Source organism: Rhopalosiphum padi, chromosome 4 (assembly GCF_020882245.1).
Source record: "Rhopalosiphum padi isolate XX-2018 chromosome 4, ASM2088224v1, whole genome shotgun sequence".
Taxonomy (NCBI): domain Eukaryota; kingdom Metazoa; phylum Arthropoda; class Insecta; order Hemiptera; family Aphididae; genus Rhopalosiphum; species Rhopalosiphum padi.
In genome coordinates, this window is record NC_083600.1 from 55,154,202 (window position 1) to 55,177,742 (window position 23,541).

The window sequence follows — 23,541 nt, forward strand, 5'->3', positions numbered from 1 at the left end:
CGGGTAATAATAACGGACGCATCGGTGGCGGCCGCCCCAGTATCCCGGGCGGCGGCGGTGGGCGTGTCTTTCGGAGGCCACTCGAGGCGTGTGTGCGTCCGGAGCGAACGAATCAATGAACGACGGCGTCGGCGGTGGGAGAACCGCTCGCCATCATTACCCGGCAATTTAGTCGGCAAGCACACACACACAAATATACACTTATAGTATTACGGTATATATGGGGATCGCGGTGCCCGTGGCGTCCGCTGCGACGACGGTGTTTGTGGTGCGGAGGTGGTGGTGGTGGTGCGCGCGTGTATTGGGGCGGGTCGGGCAGGCGCGGAGGCACCGAAAAATAGGTGTTAACTATATTTAATAGCCGCGCCGATGCCGTACCGCGCGCTCGTCTGCAGTTGCACGCCACATCACAACCGTCCGGTCGCCGTCGCAGTGTAGTAGTCGTTGTCTGCTTAGTGTCGTAGTCGTGTCTACCGTCGTTGTTGTGTTTGCCGTCGTTGTGGTCGTCGCCACCGTGTCCGTACGACTGTGATTCTATTAGATATATATACATTTAACACTGCTGTTGTCGCTGTTTTTCAGTTGTTTTTACTGTTGTTACTGTTATACGCACTAGTGTTATATCATACGCACACGATGATGGTGTTGGACTCGGGACAAGCGTCTCCGTCGTTACGGCTGTATGCCGCGGCTGCCGCGGCCGCGGCCAACGGTTACGGAAGCACGGCTGCCACAACATCCGGAGGCACAGGACAACAGTCCGGTGGAGGCGCTGTTCAGATGCCACCACATCCACTGTTTCCGCACTTTGCCGCCCGTTTCCCCCATGGAATGGCGTCCGCGGCCAGTTTCGCGGCGGCCGGTCTTTCGCCGTTCCTTCAACAGCACCACGTTGAACACGCGGCCGCTCAACGGTATGCGATCGCGGCAGCTGCGGCCGCGGCCGCCGCCAGAAATAGCACGGTCGCTGGTCACGTGATGTCCGCAGCTGTGCATCAACAACAACACCACCATCACCGGCCCAACTCGGAACCCACGGGAAAGAAACGGCCGCACCACCATCAGCAGCAACAACAACAGCAGCAGCACCAATTACTGTTGCAGCAACAACAACAGCAACAGCAGCAGCAACAACAGTTACAGCAGCAGCACCAACAGCACAGAATTATTAATATGTCAGGCAATCATAGTGATGACAGTGCCTCTGAAAACGGATCGCCCAAAAAAGGTACGCCATTTTACCTATATAATTTTAATTACGAACCTAACCTAGGTTTATTATATATCAAGCAAGCGCAAATAATCTGCTACAGATACTATTATATAAGTACCTATTATAATACGAGTACGTTGAGCGCTTTCTTAAATCTCTCACCTATTTTGCATTGTTTTTTATATTTAGTTATACATATAGAATAGATATATATAACATAGCCTATTAGGTATTTTGTTAATATATATACTTATAGGTTATTATGATTTTTGATTAAATAATTTTATATTATACCTATACACTAAATACACAATGAATATTGCACAGTAAAATCGCTTTTATTTAAGAATATTATGATGGTATAATAATAAGTTATAAAGAAACCTTTGTATGAAGCAACTAGTAAGAATCAAGTCATAAGCGGAAATTTGGTGAAATTACTGGAGGGGCTAAGCAATAGATGCTCATTACACCTATATATAAATATATAATGCTAAGACCTGTAGGTACTTTAAACTTCTGGGGGATGACTTAGTCCCCCTCAAGTCCCCCCCCGATTTCAACCTATGAATCAAGTATAATATCTATAAGATATTTTAATTTATAATAATATAAGGTTTAATATAGATTGGGTTATATTATGAGTAAGCATATATATATATAATATTTTTATATTCACCCTGTTTTAATATTGATTAAAAACATTTTCTCATAATGAGATATATAATAAAAAACAATTCTATAAAATACCTGTTTTGTGTAGGTAATATTATGCGAAATAACGAATTTATTTATGTTATGGATATAAATTATTACCGTGTGAAATCGAAAATGATATATTACATTCTTATGAAAAATGTTTTAATTTAATCCATTTGCATGATTATTAATGTAGTGCATTTTCATATCATACCTAAATAAAATTGATAATTAAAAAAAAAAAATTGTAAGTTCGTATAATAGACATAATTGGAGTAACACTTTTAGGTTAATTTAAAAAAAATTCTAATTTTCAGAAAAAAATGTATTATAGTGATAAGTTATGCAAGATATAATGTACTATGGTTATCCCTAATGGCTAATTATATTAACAGTATATATAGTCAAATACTAATCTTTAATAAAAATAAATTCATTATTTTACATTAATACATACAATTAGATACATATTTCTAAATATTAAATTAAATTTAAAGGGTTTTATGATTTTTATAAGAAACGTAGAAATTGTAGGTATTTTACTATAAAGTACGATTGATTCGGTTTTATACTTACTGCTTACCTATAGTTTCATAGCCTATTGTACTTTTACATACATCAGTTATGTATAAAAATAAATATAGCATAGATATTTTTAAAATGTCATGTATAATATAATATTCATAAAATGCATAGAATTGTTATGTGTATAAAATATGTATGTATGTACCTACCTATATAGCTATATATATAATATAATATATTTCTTTATACTCTTCCAAAATGTTATGTGATTAAATAGTTGGGTAGCATCAATAGTTGGCATAGGTACTGCGGGGTTTTTAATGTTTTTATACATAAAAATATACGTATATATTTTACCAAAATATTATGTTAGAATTCGATTAGGTATATACACTTATCTATACATAATATTTATTATATGTATCAGCTTTTTTTTTTTTTTTAAAGCGCATATTTATGTAATATTATAACGATAAATACGAAAATTGCGTGACGGTAAATATCCAAAAAAAGGGGCAGTTATATAAGTGTGCTGTATGTGATCGTTTATACAATATAGGTATATCATTTGACCGTGGGAACCTTACACGACCGGAAGGGTGCTCTCTTGTAAGACAGGTGTGTAAAATATAGTTATGTTCAAATTTTGCAATTACAGGTACTCGTAGATTTCTTTTAAGATGGTATAAGTACATCGTTTAAATGCAAAAGTTAAAGTCTGCCAAATAATTTTTGATTTATTTTCAACAATGTATATTATAACATTACAACAATATACCCCATAGGTAAATTTCTTAGTATATATTATTCATTTACTTATACATGCCTGCATATATTTTTTCATTAATGTTTGATGATTTAAACTTCACAATATCGTTATAACTATAATATATCTATATATCTATTAATATATATATATTTTGTTAATATTCAATATTTGGATTTTTAATACATTTAAATTCTTGAATAATAAACAGCAGAAATATGTATCTAGTTCATCAGTTCTAAACATAAAATATGATATAATTTTAATTATACAGTCAACAAATGTCAAGGAATCGAGAAAAAGTTTGTTATATTTAAAAGTACGTTTTACCGAGTTTCGTTATATTATTGCGAGTTGACTGTGTATTATCATTATTATTCATAATCATATTTTTTTAGGTAAAATGTATTACTCTATTTCATCATATGCAATCATAACATTTACCGCGTTATAATTATGCGACATAGTTATTTATCAGTTCTTATAATTACTTAATATATAACCTACTTAAATATTTTAATTGCCAAATAATAATTATGATAAAATTAAAATTATAACGTACAGTGTTTACAAAAAAAAAATATTTTCTATCCTTAAGCAGGTTCCTATACTTAAATGTTTTATAATAATTATTATTAATACAATAATATATTTTGTCTGAATCTCTGAAGAATAAATTTCGTTTAAAAAATGTACCGTATATATTTTGTAAAATTATCAACAATATAATATAAACGAATATTTTGTCAAAATATTTTCATCTATATATTTATTTTGGATTTTTGGATTTCATTTTTAACACTTTTTCATAATTTAAAGCAGACATAAGAGAAAGAATAGTTAAATTATAATTTAAATAAACGAACTTTAAAAAAATCGAAATGTTTAATTACAATGATTACAAACAATATATTCGAATTATATTAAAATTAAAAAAATGAAACAATAATACTTGTGTCATATAAATTCAACCACTTTTAATTATTTGTTTTACGACTTAGATATTATATTAACAAATAAGTTTATTATATCATTAATTTTAATATGTAGATATGTAGGTAGGTGTAACATATACCTAATAGGTACCTACGCATAAACGAAATGCCTTGTTTTTTTTTTATATACAAATATTTATCGCATATTATTATTGAATTAAAAATAAACCAAATATATTAATATTACCTAATCAATTAATTAACACAATAAATGGATATACCTATATAATTACTCAACTATGCCTATTAATATTATTTTGCTATTGTTGTATTAGGTAATTGACAATATTAACTATCATAACCGTTCATCGTTATTTTATACGAATGGTGAAATAATTAACTGATAAAAATGTTCAACTGTAATAATAATATAATGTGAACCGTCTGCAGTGTTATCGAACATATAATATTTCCTTTTTAACATCTTATATATAAGTACCAAAATCAACTAAATATAATTAATATATATTACATGCTATTATATAGGAGTTATAGAGAAAATAATAATTTTCTACTTTAATAGCTATTTTATTATATATTATTATTATTTTAAAATATAAATTGATTTTAAACATTTCAGTTTTATCTTTTTTATGAGGTTCAATTAGACAAATTTTATTGTATAGAAGTGTTTATGTTTTTATTAAATTAATAAATAATCTAAAAAAAAACGCAAACCAATCATTTTTTATATATATAATTTATATGAATCAATTGATTTTTAAATGTTTTTGCTGCAGATATAATATAATACTCCCTGGAGACTCGTAATGAGTATACGATGCACTAATATTTTAGGTACGCGTATGCTGCAATGGGTATTCATGTATATATAGGTACAAATTATTATACACATAGTAACGTAAGTGTTTATATATATTAGAGTACAGATAGGTACTAGCTAGGACACTAGGTTTTTATATGTAGGCAAAACGAACATTGGTATTTGTAAAACACTTATACTAGCTTATTCGTATACAGTCGCGGGCAAATAACCTCTAATAAAATATATGGTATAATTCATCTAGATCGGCGGATTAAATTCTATTTAATATATACACCACTCGCATGACTGTAACCGGTCATTACTATACTATATATTATATACCAGTATAAAAAAATAAAAACACCTATATATATACACACATACAGTTTAGTATATACATATATGTGTATATATCGAGCCTACCTATATCATTATATAATACATATAGTATACATATAGGTAACAACGTGTTGGAAGATTTAAGAGTTAATGTTAACTGTTTTTCGTGCGGCAGCTATTAAACACAATTATTATTATCGTTATGACGATGTACCTATATACTTATTACACATTATACCTGAGATTGTACATCTTTAATATACGCATTCATATTAATTCTTAAAAGGTACACATTCGCTTGTGGTCAGCCATGTAATAAGAATTTTTTAGGGGTGTTTTAATTTAACACAGAGGCAAAGCTTTTACACATAGGTAGTCTACGTTGTAATCATCGTTCTCTATATAAATACAATAGAAACTCAATTGTTTTCTCAATTGTAATATTAAGTATGAAGTAGAACCATTTATAATATGACAACATATTTTGTAGAAATTAGAATCTTTTAGTACTTATATTAGTGCATATATTTTTTGCACAAATGCGTGAATGTTCTAATACGCAAACCATATACCTACGCCACTCCATGTGGTTATACTTTACTTACTCATTTTTGTTATACCATTAAAATGGTATAGGTAAAACGTTTACCATTGATAGCGTATCGAAAACCATTCGCGGTAGGCATAAGGCATATATTATAAATAATAAACGCGACGTAATTCCACTCGATATAGAAACTATTTAACACGAATATATTATAAAGTATGGAAATATATATAATATAATATGCTACTATGTTATAATAAATGTATGTATATTCTTGCTATCACCATACCATGTACATTGTATTCATGATTTTTCTTTCAAATAGCTACTTATATTAGAGTTAATATAGTCATTGTAGATTAAGAATCACATGTATAGCTATATTAATATGTTCTACCTATAAATATTGTATACAGGATTTTCATGGGTATTCGAAACAAAATATTTACTAACATAGATGAAGGATAAAGGTATAAGAGAAACAGATGTTATATAATTATACAATATATAGCCACTAAATTTTAAAATTTACCTATATTAACCTTAACACTATATTTGACTATGAATAGTATACCTTCGCCATATGCATTCTTGTGTACATTTACTTTACTACGCCTTGTAGACATCTATATGTTTCTATCTATATGAATTATGCAAATTCGTATTCATTTTTTGATTTTTAATTAGTTAAATTAGCTCTATTATAAATTGCAAAATATATTATAAATTCGTTAAAAAGTGTATAATTATAATCTTATATTATAGCACTAATAATATCAAATAAATAGCTTATATTAATTTGTAAAATGTAATTATATTCTATTTTATTAGGAGATTTCAAAACTAAAGGGAACAAAATCGTGATATCTAGCTGGGATTAATTACACACGATTATTATAATATTTAAATACTAAATTCATTAATATATCGTAATTATTTATGCAGTATAAATGTATAAGTAATGTTATTTGAGTTTCAATATTTAAAATACTAATTTTGCCGAACAAAAAGTTATTGATGGTTCTATAAATTGTTATACAATAATATCTATAAACTAACTAATTTTATTAACAAATAACAAGTATTTTAATTAATCAATGGTAAAACATCACTACGAATAAAGCAAACAGATATAATATAAATAACCAAATACTACGAATAAAAAACAAACTTGTTATTAGGTAATTAAACGATTACGTATTTCTGTCGAACAATACAATTAATAAACATCAATTAGATTTGTATATAAAATATTATTATTATGGTTAAGTATGTTGTGCAAATTACAAACCGTATGTTATTTGCGCGTTTCGTAGTAACGCAAAAGGTTTTTAAAAATCGTGTTTTTGTATTCACAATGATTGACATTGACGAGCGATAAAGCAATCGATCCGCATGAATTCGCGGTAAAAGGCGGTCTGATCAAAGGTTTGAATTGATCTGAAAGAAATAAAAATCAATACGCCAAACGATGGGTGAATAAAATAATAATAATTATTATTAAATTAATATTGTGTTTTTTATTGTGTATTAAATACGAGAAAACACAGTTTAACATATCATTATATAAATATTGTATAAGAATATGTATATTATGTATATTATATACATACATTTCGTAGAAATCATTGATGAAACGATTATGAATAATGATGCCTAGCTTATAATAAACGACTGTCTTGAGCACACCTAAATTGATTAGAAATTAGCTGGAAACCATCTCTATATTTAATAATCTGAATGTAGGTATACCTACATAATATTTTGACCGAATATATTGTTTTTATGAATAATCACCGTGAGTAATCGCACATAGTTTAAACTCTCGTTTACATGTAAAATCGATTTTTTTTAATTATCAAAACCAATCGTAAAATAACTGAAAAATATTATTTAAAAAAAAAAATAATATGTTATAATGTAGTAATATGAAATTGTTGAAACACTGCAGTTTCCGTATGGTATTGATAAAAACAACGAAAGCAATATTATATTACGTCTCGAAATTCACGAATATTATAACATTTGCATACACAATTATTAATGTAATGTATTTTATCGTTTTCTGTCATATTATATGTACACGTCAGTGAGTATTATACTGCTAGATCACATTGCATCATATATATCTACTTATGTCACGTTTATGAGATGAAAATCTCGTCATAAGTATATTGCAGCTCAGCACGTGGAACTTGAAATTTCTGGCCGTTACGAATTTCGTTGTTGTCGTTCTAGAGGTCATAATGATATAATCTCGTGCACTACGCTATTATATATAAGTGTTAATTGTGTGATGTCGCGGGCTTGTCTTTTGTGTTTGCGTTCGAATCCAATTGAAAATTTGTGTGTGGCATGTGTGTGTTTATTATTTCTTAACGACAAAAATCGTCTTGCAACAGGAGAAGAAGAGTCACAGCAGTTTCTGTTATATTATTATATATGTTGATGTCGGCGGCACGTTCTACTCGTGGTTATTACGGGTTAAGTATTTTGAATTATATACCAATACCATTGTACTCGCGACTCGCCATACCAACTCGATGGTCACGTAAAGCTGATATTTCAATCTATTTCATTTGTGACCACACGCGCACGCGCGTGTGTGTCTATCTGTACATACTATACGTGTACAACACACACGTGGCAGACACAAGTCACGTTTCCGTTTCTATATAAATGACAGCAATGTATATTATATTATACATGTACACGGTATACGCGTGGCGAAGAATCCGCTAGAGAAAGAAAGTGAGGTGATGGTTATGGAGAGGTGGATAAGCATTAATTTTAATCGTAATTCAATTATTAATAATAATGATTTTATACAACACATGTGTGTGATGGAATCGAACACTGACGTTTTGTTTTATAAGTGATTGAATTGAATAATAAATTGATTAAATATTGTTCATAATATTAGGTATATGAACCGCACATAAAGGCTCTCTTTAGAGTTGAAATCAATATACCAGTTACCCAAGCATTGAATATAGATATATAGTATAAAAGTACCAACTAAAACATATTGGGTACATTTAAAAAATAATAAGATTAATTGTAGTAGATAACATAATTTATCAAGTTGAGCTGTTGGTATAACAATCGGCATCCAAAAAATAAGAGATAAAAAACGTTATATATGCATTCTTATAGGTACCAACAAATTATTGTAGATTTATTCTATATATATATATGTACATAATCAGTATGTTAATATTCACTTAAGCTTTGATCGAACGTATTGCCGCAGTATATATAGGTATAAATATTTGGGCTATTATATTACTGAGAGCATGCAGTAATAAGAACAAAAATCCGATAAAATAAATGCGAGAGATCAAGATCCCGATGGAATTTAGGACAATTCGTACATTTTTATGACTTATTATTTGGGCGGTTTTTTGTTTTCGGTATTGTTATCCCTACGATCAAGAAAAAATCAAGGAGGATAACGAAACGGAAATGTTATGTACTAACGTAGTGGTGCTAGCGCAACGCCATCACAGGAATCACCGCAATTAGGTTACGTACCTATCATGAATGATCGGAAGATGATTTATGCTCTGGGCAATCCTCTTCAGCCAAATTGGGTGTAAGACATGTACGCTGCAGTGTTATTCAATTTTGTTTCTGGTTTTTTCTTCTATGTGTACTAACCTGCACCCTGCGCCGTGCTGCATAATATATCTAAATAAATAACACGGTAATAATATTGTCAGAAATGAACTGTAGGTACCTATATAAAGGAATGTATATACCATATACGGGTGCGAGAGACGAAAAACGTCCGCCTTCAAATGGCCCGTCGGTCGTCATTGAAGGTAATAATTACAGTCTTGTGTTTCACGGGTTATATTTTATTAAGCCATTGCGTTATATTATTATTACTTATATTATATTGTCCATTATAGTCACGAGACTGAACGCGTACGGTTGAATACAAACACGAAGTTTATTATTATTATTTTGAAGTACTTATTCATTTTCCGTTCCTGCATCAAAAACGCATTCCATGTCATCAAGATAAAACAATTATCACAATAAGTCATGAACGTTTTTATTATCTGTTAGAAAATGTTTGTCCAAATATTACTAACTAGTTAGTTTAAACTGTAGGATTTTGTTCATTATTTTATTGAATATACCTATCACCGTTAACATTTTTGTATAGTTTTATATTTTACAATTTATTTTTTTTGTAAATAAGCTGGTATTCAAAATGTTTTTTTATACAATTTATTTAAATGATACATAAATAATATTATAATGTTAATAAGAATTAAATTGTATGTGTAATACATTTTAAAAGATAACGTAATACGTAAATATTGGACGTTGGAGAGTATTTCAAATGTATATAGGTAATTTAAATGTTTGAAAAGTTTATATAATTAAAATTGTAAACTATCTAACTATACATGTAATAATATTGTTCTAAAACAAAATATTTTATACTCCATGTGAATAATTGTATTTTATCTCAGTAAATTTCATAATTAATTTTAGTTAATTAGGTATGATATTATACATCTACATTTTTATCCTAGCTAATATCGTTCAATATCTAATAACGCACATATTATACTGAAAAATACATTCATCATTTTTAAAACGTACTGTTGATCGATTTCGGATTTTTATATTTTATTAAATAGGTATTTATAATGATGCAACTTACGAGATATTTTTCAAAGAAAACCAAGATAGAGTTTTTTTAAGTTGTGTACATTAAAATTGAAATATTTCCTACTTACCTATATAAATATTCAAAAACCGCAGAAAACCTTTATAAAATTATAAACACTATCAGCATGATGCTGTCCGTCTGAATTCCGGTGACCCATTAGGAAATTGAAAACTAACTCCTAATTAGTTGCAATTAGATTAAGCCTGGCTGTAAAGAAACTGTTATTATTATTATTTTTTTTTATCTGCGGCGACTTTCATCATTAGAAGTTCGTAGAACGAAGATCAACGGTCACAAAGTGTACGCTTGAGTTTGAATATAATATGTGTATTATATATGTACCTATATATTATGCTATAGTTTGTATTATTATTTTTTTTAATAAGAAACAAACACACCTTTATTAAATATTTTTTTCTTTGTGTTTACCAGCTGATCGGCTCGTTTCAATTAAAACACTAGTATTAATTATATTGTACATAATATATATAGATTATTTTTAAATATACCTACCTATATACATTATACATTTACAGCTTATCAATTTTGCGGCGGTGCAGTACTAGTATAAATGTATAATACATAGATATATCTCATTGAAGCTGGCCTAATTGATTGAACATAATTAAAAAACGAAAATATTGATCAGTACAAAGGTTATTCGATTCAAGTTTTAAACTTTTCAAATATAATAATAATAATTAATAATAACATACATCTATATTAATTAACTGTGCTAGAAATTTTAAAGGATAGAACTCTTTAGTTAAATATAGATAGTAGATACTATAATACATAGTCTTGGTAGACTTTAAATTACATAAAAAAGTTTATTTTCGATTAGACCTCAACATATTATATTTGTAAATAATATCTATTAGTTATTATACGATTTGTTTACGATATAGGTATAAGTTTAAAATTAATTGTATAAATCTTATGTACTCTATATAGATTATAGATCCACATATTATTATATATTCACTCGCTTGCAATCGTGGTATAAAGTTTGGTCGATTACAATATTTCAATTATAACCTATAGGACTGAAATTAAAAATAATTTAGAATTAAAAAACAACAGTATTATGGTATGTTTTTCTCAAAACTTGTTATAATATTATACATTCTATAATATATAAATAATTGAATTTTAATCCTGCAAACTGTTATTGTAACGGGCGAGCTGAATTGTTTTTTTTTTTTATTATGATAGCTTGTAGGTATGTTATACTATATGTATATATAATGTGTACGATAACATATTCTCAACAGCTTGCATTGATTAATTTCACAATAGTTATTTTAATTATAAATAGATATATTTAAAATTAATAAAAATATAGATATTATAAATTCATTTTACAACTAAGACATTTATATTTGTTATTTAATAAATTATAATTATTTAAAGTTTAATTAAATATACCGATATTATAACGTAAGTGTATTATTTATGTAACAGAGAAAAATAATTTACTTGACTGGTAGGAATATAATTTTTGTTTAACAAACACTTACGTGAAATACATTTTAATTGGGTAGGTAGGTATACATTGTTTATGAACAATTTATTATAAAATTTGCTGTGTACCGAGTCAGGGTCTATTTTTCATATTATTAGGAATGCGTTGACATAGATCCGGACAAACACATCATTTTAGTCTAAACATATTAAAAAATAAAAGGTATTAATGTATTATGGATCAACTAACAAAAAAAAAAATACCACAATCTGTTATTATGCTATATTAGTATATTCCATCCTTGTAGTTTGATTTGTTTTACTTATACACTGTTTTTCTACGAAACGTGTTGGTTTATTGAATCAGAGCACTGTACTAGTTTTGATCGTGGATACCACTTATTCACTAAAAAATATAGAACCATTTAATTAATATTATTGGAATTATTTATTATATTATACGATTTTGTGGAATACTACAATAATTCGATCGTTTAAATCAGTCAATACATACATATAGAAAGCGGTGGCAATTTTTTCCACCCTCTGCTTGTTATTACTATTATTATTAAGTTGTATTTTGTAATTGGGTTGTAATCATAAAACTCTTCACCCCGTGCCTTGTCCCCGCCATGTTTGCAACTATAGTGTATATACCATCGTTATTAAAATGAATTAGGACTTCGTGGCAGCAGCGGTTTGTTTACAGGAAATTACAATTCAAATCACGCTCCCTTTTCTCTTTTTCATCATTTGCTCCACCCCGTCATTCTGTCATACCCACGTATATAATACTACCAATCGTTATATTAACATTTCTATATTTTATACTAATATATTAAGTCGACGAAGGTGGCGTGAGTCACAGGTGGCTGATGGGAGTCAATAAATATAGGTTAGACACCGTCGATACACTCAATTATTCTTGTTATTATTTTTATAATATGAAACGATGAAGACATTGTCGTTAGGCATCTGGAACATATTTTTTTTATGTAAAGTAAATATACGTTCTAGCGGAAAGCTTAAACATTATTATCTGTATAGAGAAGGGCTTCGAAATTAATCATATTTTTAAATTTTACTAAATACTCTATATTAAGGGATGATTACCTGTATACCACACATGCTTACATACCTACTTAACCATATGGCTTCCGTTAACAAAATAATTAACATTTGAAATAAACAAAGTAAAATATTACTTTACTTTCAAGATATTAGGTGCGTACTAGACCGTAAAATACTAAAACTATTAATTTTATATGTACGAAAAAAAATTGCATTACAATTAATAAATTGTAAATTTTGTAATGTTATAGATTAATTTACAAAATATTAATACATATCTATATAATTTTACATTATAACATAAATATTGACCAATTAGTTTTGTATTAATATAATATTTAATAAATAATATGTTTGTGACAACGTTCAACTAAAGCATATACCCACACCTAAAGATACTAACAAATAACGTTAACTATTATGTTTTATTATTACTAAAAGATGTTATTATAATATAATTGTAAGGTGTTCAGAAAGTTTGTTTTCATGCAAAAATGCTTTAAACGGTTGCGTGTTTGTAACATTGTAGACTGCAGTAATAATTGTTATACGTTACATAATAATATCTAAGTAGAACACTTATAAAAATATCTAATAATAATTTACGCAGATATAATGTGCGTAACAATGTTATTACTTATTATTTAGTGTCTTAGTATTTACTATATATAATCCATGTATATAGAGAAATGCGTATTTTTATTTTATTAAAATCTACCATATATCTACATGAATGCTTTCATTTGTATTTATAAATGAGATAGAAATAGATTTGTTTGAATAAAGCGCTAAATGAATTTTATTGACAATAAAATAAAATATATTCGTGTTTAAATAATAATAATGCTACCGGTTTATTGACTTCAAGACAGTTATTTTGGAAGCTTACAAAAACCTGTTCCCTATATTATAATATGCCTACCTCGTAAATGGTTCTACATGCAATAGACGCAATAAAAATAAAATTATGAAATATTTCACTCACCCTCGTAAATACATAGTGAGTAAAATTATCAAACACGGCAATCTATTTCGAAATTACATTTTGTAATACCAATATTTAGGTAGGTACATCATTATTAGTACCTACACTTATAACGATGTACCTACCTTTACTTTTTTCAATTAATCATGAAAATGAAGTAAGCATATCTATAAATTTTAATACGTTTTAAGATCTTTAAGTGTAGTTGTTTGTATACTTTTTATGAAAAGTCTATTTTATGAAAAATTAAATTGTGTGCATATTATATTATCGTGCTTGTTTGTGTTAATTTCTAAGTTAATTTTGCAGCGGATTAAGCATTTTGAGCACATAAAAGCCAGTTTTCAGTGATGTAGGGATGTCGTCGAGGTTTACATTTAATTGGACTCGTGCAGTATCATAATATATATATATATAATATATATACACCCGCGTACCATCGTCATCTATCAAATTAACTTTGTTTAATCAAAAACCTTCTTCGCGTAATGGAAGCCTGTAAACTAACTTTATCTATTCTACTCCTGCAGTGGCCCATATGTATATAGATGTTGGCAAACTTGCCAAACATCGACGCGTGAAAGCTGTTTAGAATCTGAAATTTATTACGAGCTCGAACTTCCAGAATATCTATCATGTGCTGTACCGGTCGGATGATAGCTCAGACAAACCGTTTAACGCGTAATAATGGTTTTATCACAACGAAAACCACACTTTATCTGACAGTAGATACAGTTAGTTGCGTTTAATGTCTTTAAAAACCGTGAATTTGTGCCTATATATTATATATTATACACACTTACACACACAAATATATAAACATTAATACATACTAATATCACTAATATCATGGTTAACTTTAGTATAGGTAAATATTTTAATAATACGAGAATACGAAATCGTTTTAAATATGTAACATATTATAATATAACTGTTATATACACACATATATATATTGCACCTTACTAACCATTAAGACCCTTAACGTACATAGATACAATTGCCAAATTTAAAATTTTCCACACGTCGAACCGATTGCGCGCGTCTGACAAGTATGATGGCGCCTTATTATTACTATACTTATATAGTTAGACCATACGCGGCGCGACGACTTCCCTCTAATATAATATATACGTATAACGATAGTTATAACCATTAACCAGTGATATATATTCTATATACTCAGATACGTTATTGTGCCACTGCCGTCAGTATATAATATAATATTTGTACCTATAATAATAAAAATCGAACGTCCTAGATTTTTAGTGTCGCCACCCGACGTGTGTTTTGCACATCGTGAAACTGTTTTTATTATTTTTTTTCCTATTGGTTGCCTTCGGTCTTATTGGTTGCGATCATTTTTTATCATTATTATTATCACCATTATTTCTATTACCATTGTCATATCGTCATTGTCAACTAACATCTTATACTATAATAATAATATATATGTGTTATACGCTATACAACATTACGCGTTTTAGAGATACCATTTCGGCGGCAATAGAGAAAGGTTTACCGGAGCGCCTATCGTGAGAGTCCTGTGTCCATCGTCATCTCTGCGCGTCGTCCGCGGACGCGTTAATTCAATTTTAACGAATTGTTATCCGTTTGATACGGTCCACCCAAAACGCGTATCACGTTACACGTCCCCCGCATTCTTCTCCCGTCTATAAAAATAATAATAAATAAATAATATACCTAACGTGTGACAGCTGCTTCGTACACATACACATCTTTGTCATTATTTGCTTCCACTTAAGACAAGACGTTTCATTGGTCAACTGTATATACGACGTATATACTTGCTATTAAAGTATATACGCTGATACAGTATGCAGTATGTCTATATATCTACTATTAGTACTATTTTAGTAAGTAGGTATAGATTTTGTTATATATATATATATATATATATTCCCAATAAAACATTTTTCATTTTTGGCAATTGTACTAAAATATTTTGACACTTTTTTCATTTTAAATTTAATATTTGTTATAAGTTTATAACTGATTTTGATTTATAGGTGTGTTTATTATGATTAGGTTTTATATGTATTAAAAAAACCAAATTATGTAAATATATATGTAATAAAAAATTGCTCTATACATAATAAAAAAAATGAAAATATTGAATATAAACAAATTATAAAAAAGAACATAAATTAAAAAAAAATTAAAAATTGCTTAATAAATGATAAAAAATGAAAATAAAAAAATTAAGATATTTGAATTGAAATTATTACGAAATTGAACCTTATTCATCTTGATCTTGATAGCATTGAGATACCATATATATGCTCAAATGTTCAAAGTTAAATGATCTACGATTTATTCGTAACACAGATTTGTATTAAAGGAGCGCTCGAATTTAACAAAGGTAATGGGTGCAAATTTCATATTTGCAATGTCTAAAGGAGTGAGATCAGTCTGCTTGCCATTCATTTCGTAATGTATATCTTTAATTAATTTTAGGCAGTTTAAACCAGAATATTTATTCAATTCACTGTAAATATGTAGAGAAAAATGGAATTCTTGAAAAATATGTAAAAACACGTACTTATGGAAAAATATGTAAAAAAAAAGTAAAATAAAATATAGTTAATTTCATTGGAAATCGCTTGAAACGAATTTATCATTTATCTAATTAACTTATCAAGTCACAATAAAAATATGTAATTACACATAAATCTGAGTCCTAATTATGATACAACTGAACAAGGTTATTATTTTATACAACTGTTTAAAAATATCGCTACCAATCTATGTATATCATGTATTCTAACTTAATGATAGAAAATACGCCACATAATTACATTTTCTTTCACATTTATATTGTGTACCAAGTAAAAGTTTAACAGTTTAACTTGACACAAGTTTGTAAAACTAAGTATGTCAATGCACTAGTTTTCAATTACTTTATATGAGATTTATTCTAGAACCGAAAATTGCTGTATGTGCAACGGATTCATAAAAGTTAACGTAATTTTGTTGTCGCCATAATGGCGGTCTCTGCAACATAGTTACTAGGGTAACACGAAAACAATTCGTTCAGTTATGGTTCAGTTATTATACAAATATTTTTTTCTTTCTAGAACCCCTCTTGGACCAACTCTCTATTGGCGAAAATTAATTTTCTTCCACTCGCCGCCACCTCTTAGACCACCAGAAAACTGCTTCCACGCTCCGGATTCTATTATCTAGTCTCGTCTTTATGTTTTTCCATATTCTTATATGATTTACGACCGTCTGAAGTGCATGCATGCTGCGAGATAAAAATCCTCGTGGAAACGGTTTCGCTCTTGTACAAGACAATATTGCCATATGTCGTGGGGACATGATTTATAATGCGATTGCGAAATTGTTTTAACTCGATATGCGGTTTTCTTCCCCCGGGCTTGCATAATATAATATATATACTATAACTATACAGCACTGGTTTCCGTCGGTATACTATTGATCAGCTAGGGGAAAATATAGATATATTAGTTTTTATTTACAGTTTTTCGGTTCGTAAACAATACGCCTGCTGTAAACTTATGTTTCAATTCAAGAACTTTGAAAGTGTGTTTTTAACGCCCTACGGTGTATTAAACTTTTTACCCCGGCTCTGGAAAAGCCAATTTTCAACTTTTCGGTAATCGAAAATACAACCGTTCCCATGTGGCGTAAATCTGTTTTCGAAATAGTTCAAATCACCCGGAATGTGAAAAAAATATTATCTAATAATCTAAACTCTGAGGGTTTAAAGTATTTTAAAATACTTAAAAATTATAGGTGCTTTCACACACTGCACAAATACACATACTATATATACCATTTATCTAACCTATATATATATGTATACATATATTTTAGATTATATATAATACACATAAAATAATTTTCTCATTGATATTTTTAAAAATGTATTTTGTACAATGATTCAATAATATGCCATCGAACAATTTAGCTATAGGCTCAAACAATTAGATGATTTTAAAATATCTGTATGATGATGAATCGTCATTTATAGTTTTTGTATCTAGCGCGGCATAGGTACCTACGTGTACACATATAATTTAATATAATTTTCAATCATTAAAAATATTATTCAATATTTATGAAAATTTATTTGATTACTTATGCAAAACGTATATAATTTATGCATTATTAGTAATAAAATTTAACGAAATTACGTTTAAAAACAAATATTGTTGTTCTATATAAATAATTATAATACAAACATTAAATACCTATATGCACCATGTCACTATACGTATTAAACACAATTAATATGTAAATTCGTAATACCATACCATTCTTAATTATACACGAATATTGTGAAATAAACAACTGTATAACTTAAATGGCAACATTTAATTCATAAAAACCCATTGGAATATTTTACACAGGCGATCTATGATAAAATATATTTTCATTATTAAGTTGTTCGTATATTACAAATACAATTAAAATTATTTAAAGTTTTGCTATAAGATACGATAATGTTTATATAGGTGGAATAGACGGAGATAGCGCTGCAGGTAGTTCGGAAGACTTAGCCAACAAACGGCGGAGGTCCAGAACAAATTTCAACACGTGGCAGCTGGAAGAATTGGAACGGGCGTTTTTGGCTAGCCACTACCCAGACGTTTTCATGAGGGAGGCTTTAGCCCTGCGGTTGGACCTCAAGGAATCCAGAGTGGCTGTAAGTATATATTATATTTATATAAGGTATACAATATACATACATATATATAGAGTTATTGTGCCCACGCGAGGAATTCGCATTTGTTTTTTATGTTTCATATATAAGTTCCCTAGAGCATCCACCCTTTTTTGCTCAATATTTTGATTTAGAACCTCATTCCTGATACTTGTTTCAGCCAACTAGGGGTTGATTTTTGTTGGCTGTTTTTTTTATCGTGAGGGGTGGAAAGTGTATATACAAACGGTTGTGTATATGGTTAAATAATCTACGCCATCATGTTGCAGTCCAGAGCATACAGTTGGAACACGTCCCTGGGGTGTAATACGTTCTGGCTTTAGAACCGCAAATGCCGGAGGCGAGAAATAGACGATAAACTTTAGTGCGCACGTATACATACATACACATATATATTAAATATATATTATTATACACGTATATAAAATATAGCTATACTTTTTTTTTAAATATACGAGTATATGTATCGAATTATTATGAAATTTAAAGGCCATTTGTTCAGGGTCACTTTTATCCTATAAATTATAAATTGATAAGAGCACGTGTCAGCCAATATAAATCTATTATGTAGAATATCATCGGGTTTTATGATATTATTAGTATTGTTGTTGTATGTACTAAATTATAGATAGGTACTTATTATTCAATACTCATCTATTAACTAGTTTTTTAGAAGGGTACATTTTTATCAATGTTAATAATTGCATAATATAATAATGTACTATAAGTATATTACACCTTATTATTATAATACAACTGTAACATTTTACTTACATAAGCAACGAATTGGTTTTCACAGGTATGGTTTCAAAACCGGCGAGCGAAATGGAGGAAAAAAGAGCACACCAAAAAGGGTCCGGGTCGACCGGCACACAACGCACATCCAGTAACTTGTTCCGGAGAGCCAATACCGGCGGACGAGTTACGGCGCAAAGAGCGCGAACGACGACAGAAAAAGTTGCTCAAGAGCTTGGAACGACAACAGAGGAAGTTAGCCGCCAAAGGAGTGCACGTTGACTTAGACACGTTGCGCAAGGAATGGGAGTCTCAACAAGCTAACAGTAAGTGGTTTTTATAATACAATTTAATATATTATAACGACTACGATATAATGTGTGTGGGTATAATAGGTATAATATAATAGGCAATATTATCGTTCATCGCGGTGCGGTTTCACTGTGTCGAATTTCTCATTTGGAGTTTTTTATCAGCTATAATATAATAATTTATTATATTTTATACTTTTTTTTTAATTTACGTTACGCAATTAGAAAATAATAACTGATATAGTCTATATAATATATCATGTATGAAACGTATAACCTATGTATTATAGGTACGCGCAGTATGTTAATATAATAGGATTTGTCTTTTAAAATATAATATCTATATACCTACGCTGTACAATGAACGATTTTAGTCCTATCGTTGTATAATTTTAATAGTCTTTGAATCATTCAGATAAAAAAAATTACTGTTTCAATGTTATATACACATCTTAAATTCCAGTCGACGATATTATACTATTTACGACTATATATCATGTATGGTATACAATATGTACAATATTATGTATGTATTTCGATACGGTTATTGGAAATGTTCTCATGGTACTTCTCGTGGTGCGTTATTACTTGTTCCAAACGAAAAACCAATCAAAACGACCTTGTTAAAGCTTCTTTAAAACTGCGTGCTATACCCTGTCCTCAGTACCCAATATAATTGTCTGGGTCTATACCTAATATATATTGTAATATTTAATTGAACGACATAGAGCCTAATTATTATTATGTAATAATAATTATACTTCTAACGATGTATGTTTCAATCTCTGTATAGTTGGTATTTGGTTTCCGTGAAAAATACTTGTATAAAATGTTGGTAATAATGATAATATAATATTTATAATTTCTATGGGTAGAATAATAAAATAATTTTAATTTATCGTAATGTAGTATAATTGTACATCTTTTAATATTAGATTTATAGTGAAATTTTATACATATAAAAGAAACTATGAATTTTCATTAAATTATGTATTTTTTTTAATCATAATTTGTATTCATAAAAAAACATTGATAAAAACATGGTAATATAAATTTAATCGTAAGGAATTTTTTTGATTAATCTTTTTTCTAGTATACTTATATCTTTACATGTTATACATTTATTTACTTATATACACACGTATTACTCGTATTGAACTATCATACACTATTGTGTAATTTATAATGATCATAGAAAATGGACATCTTTAACCTGATTTTTGAATGATTGCGTATAACAAATCGTATTATTATGTAGTGGTGATGATAAAATAACCAACATGAATTTAGTTTGAACGTTTGACACTTGTTTGTTTTTATAGATGCAGCCAAAAAACACGGCCAGATGGATTGCGGAGTTGGCGGTGGAGGAATTGGAGGAGGAATAGACGGAGTTGGTGGATCGTCAAACGCCGGTATGGATCTGTCTTTTCACGACTCGTCTAGCTGTTGCAGCGGACAGACGAGCCGGGACGAAGAGATTGACGTGGTTGGCGAAGAGGACCACCTCTTGCATCACCACCACCACCAACATCAAAACCACCACCATAGGATGTTACATCACAGGCGGAGTGCGAGCACGACGTTCGATGACGACGACGACGACGACGACGATTTGGACGAGGACGAAGACGAGGGACTTCCACCGTACGCGCGTGCGGCTGCGGCAGCAGCCGCAGCAGCAGCTTGCCGGGGTGACGAAAGCTGTAGTTCAGACGACGAGTACGGCGGCGGACGTTTGTACAGACGACCACAGGCTGGTGACGGTGAATCGTCGCCGCCACCTCCGCTGTTGAACCTGACCACGTCGTCGGTGGCCACCGCGGACAAGGCTCGTCGTCTCAACCCGTTCAGCATCGAATCCCTGTTGGCTGGTGGCAATCGACCATTCAGCATCACCGCCGCCCATGTCAACAACATAAACAACAATAACATAAATAACAACAACAATAACAAAGTATGAACTCCCTCTCTCCCCCCGCGTACCTAATCACATACACTCTCACTGTCGTCGGTGTGTATAAGCGTTGTCGTCGTTCGTCTTCATCGCCATCATCGCAGGGTTCCTATATGACGTAATAAGATAATATTATACATGTTTTAGATATATATAATTGTATTGTAGATCCATGGATGATATAATATTACTATATACACTTGTACAAATTTTTGTTTCGCGTTTCTTTTTCTTTAACTAATGTTTATTCTTTAAAACTGCAGTAATATAGGTATTTCGCGTATAATATATAAAATGTGCCTATAATATTATGCAGCCGCAGACGAACAATAGGTGTATTTTACGTGTTATGTTTTTGTGCATAAAACATAATATAATAAGCAATAAGCGTTACAATACTAAAGTTAGGTTTGTTTTTATTATTTTTGAAAGTGTTCAATCAAGTTTGAATCGTTTATGTGCACTATATTTATATATTTATATGAGGTAGAATCATCCTATCATGAATAAATAAATATAACAGAAATAATACTCGAAGACAAACTGGCGATTTTGTTAATCAAATTATTATTATTTGTTATAATATTATATTCGTGTAATTTATTGATGACAATGCTTGAAAACTCCATCGGTATCAATGGAACGCGAAATATGTAGTTGGAACCCGAGTGGATTAATATTATAATACTATATAATACATCATTTTTATTTACTGTTCTTTGTACAGTTCTATAATAACCCTTGTCCGTTATAAACAGCCCATTATTAAGTAACAAGAATCTAGTCAATAGTATATATATATATATATATATATATGTTTTTAAGTTAATACATGTTGTATAAATTGTCGTATATATAATATTATTGTAAATTTGTAAATAATTTAGTTAAAACACGTTTATAATAGCGATTATAATTATTAACAATGTGAACGAAATGTATACTCATATAATTTATCTGTTAAGCAGCGCACGATGGAATGTTAGCATATCTGTAAATTTAAACATGCGAGTGCAATAAGTGTTTATATTATACTTATAGTTTTGTGTTAAAGTCGGATAAAACATATTATAATATTATATTATACATATATTATTATTGTAAATAATACTTTTTTTTTTGTCTACTTGTCGTAGACAGGCCCTCCTCATACACCACGTTGTTACGGTATTATACGAGCTGCAGTAGAAAAGACGAACGGAAGAGAAAAATAAAACTTATCGTTTTTGATCGCTACCGTTTCGTACTTATTCGTGTATACCTTTATATATATATATATATATAATACGTCTACATTATACGATTTATACGTGCATCGATCCCTTATTCCAGAATGACTTGTATAAACGCATTTTTACGTTAAGGTTTTTATTATGTTACGTATACGATTGTATTATAAAACGAAATAATAATCATAATAATAAAAAGTTGAATTATTATTTTTTTTTATGGATGCATAAAAACGTTTTTTTTTTTCATTTTTTTACCACTGTACACAATACAGGTATATACTGTTGGAACGCCTCAATGCGATAATAATTTAATAATAATTATATCGTTTCCGACGGAAAGTAAAAAACGCGAGAACACTCTGTATATTGTACAGCATATATATACCTATATGCTCGGCATGAGTATATACGACTCGCGCGCACAGGTGTACTGTAGAAGAAGAAGAGGAACGTACATAATAGTAATAATATAATAACAACATAACGTGTAAAGCCACTTTATTCTGACGTCTGTATGTGTACGTACGTTTTCCGC

The 23,541-nt window shown here is 29.7% G+C and overlaps 1 protein-coding gene and 1 long non-coding RNA gene across 2 annotated transcripts; one reads left to right on the forward strand and one right to left on the reverse strand.

Annotated features, from left to right (window-relative positions):
• The first annotated feature begins 326 nt into the window (after positions 1-326).
• LOC132929660 (homeobox protein unc-4-like) lies at positions 327-23,227 on the forward strand. The gene is made up of 4 exons (XM_060995166.1): positions 327-1,228; positions 18,563-18,753; positions 19,571-19,832; positions 21,140-23,227. Exons 1-4 carry the CDS (start codon positions 637-639, stop codon positions 21,778-21,780), a joined length of 1,686 nt encoding a protein of 561 aa, XP_060851149.1. The 5' UTR covers positions 327-636; the 3' UTR covers positions 21,781-23,227.
• LOC132929854 (uncharacterized) lies at positions 7,109-10,689 on the reverse strand. Its single transcript, XR_009662166.1, has 4 exons — positions 10,608-10,689; positions 9,612-9,845; positions 9,385-9,540; positions 7,109-7,290 (listed from the first exon to the last, which is right to left on the reverse strand). It is a non-coding gene; the product is annotated as an uncharacterized LOC132929854 (long non-coding RNA).
• Positions 23,228-23,541: the final 314 nt, after the last annotated feature.

Coding starts and splice junctions, on each gene's coding strand:
- LOC132929660 (XM_060995166.1), top strand. CDS start 637: ATGATGGTGTTGGACTCGGGACAAGCGTCTCCGTCGTTACGGCTGTAT. Junction 1,229..18,562: donor AAACGGATCGCCCAAAAAAG/GTACGCCATTTT, acceptor ATGTTTATATAG/GTGGAATAGACGGAGATAGC. Junction 18,754..19,570: donor TCAAGGAATCCAGAGTGGCT/GTAAGTATATAT, acceptor TGGTTTTCACAG/GTATGGTTTCAAAACCGGCG.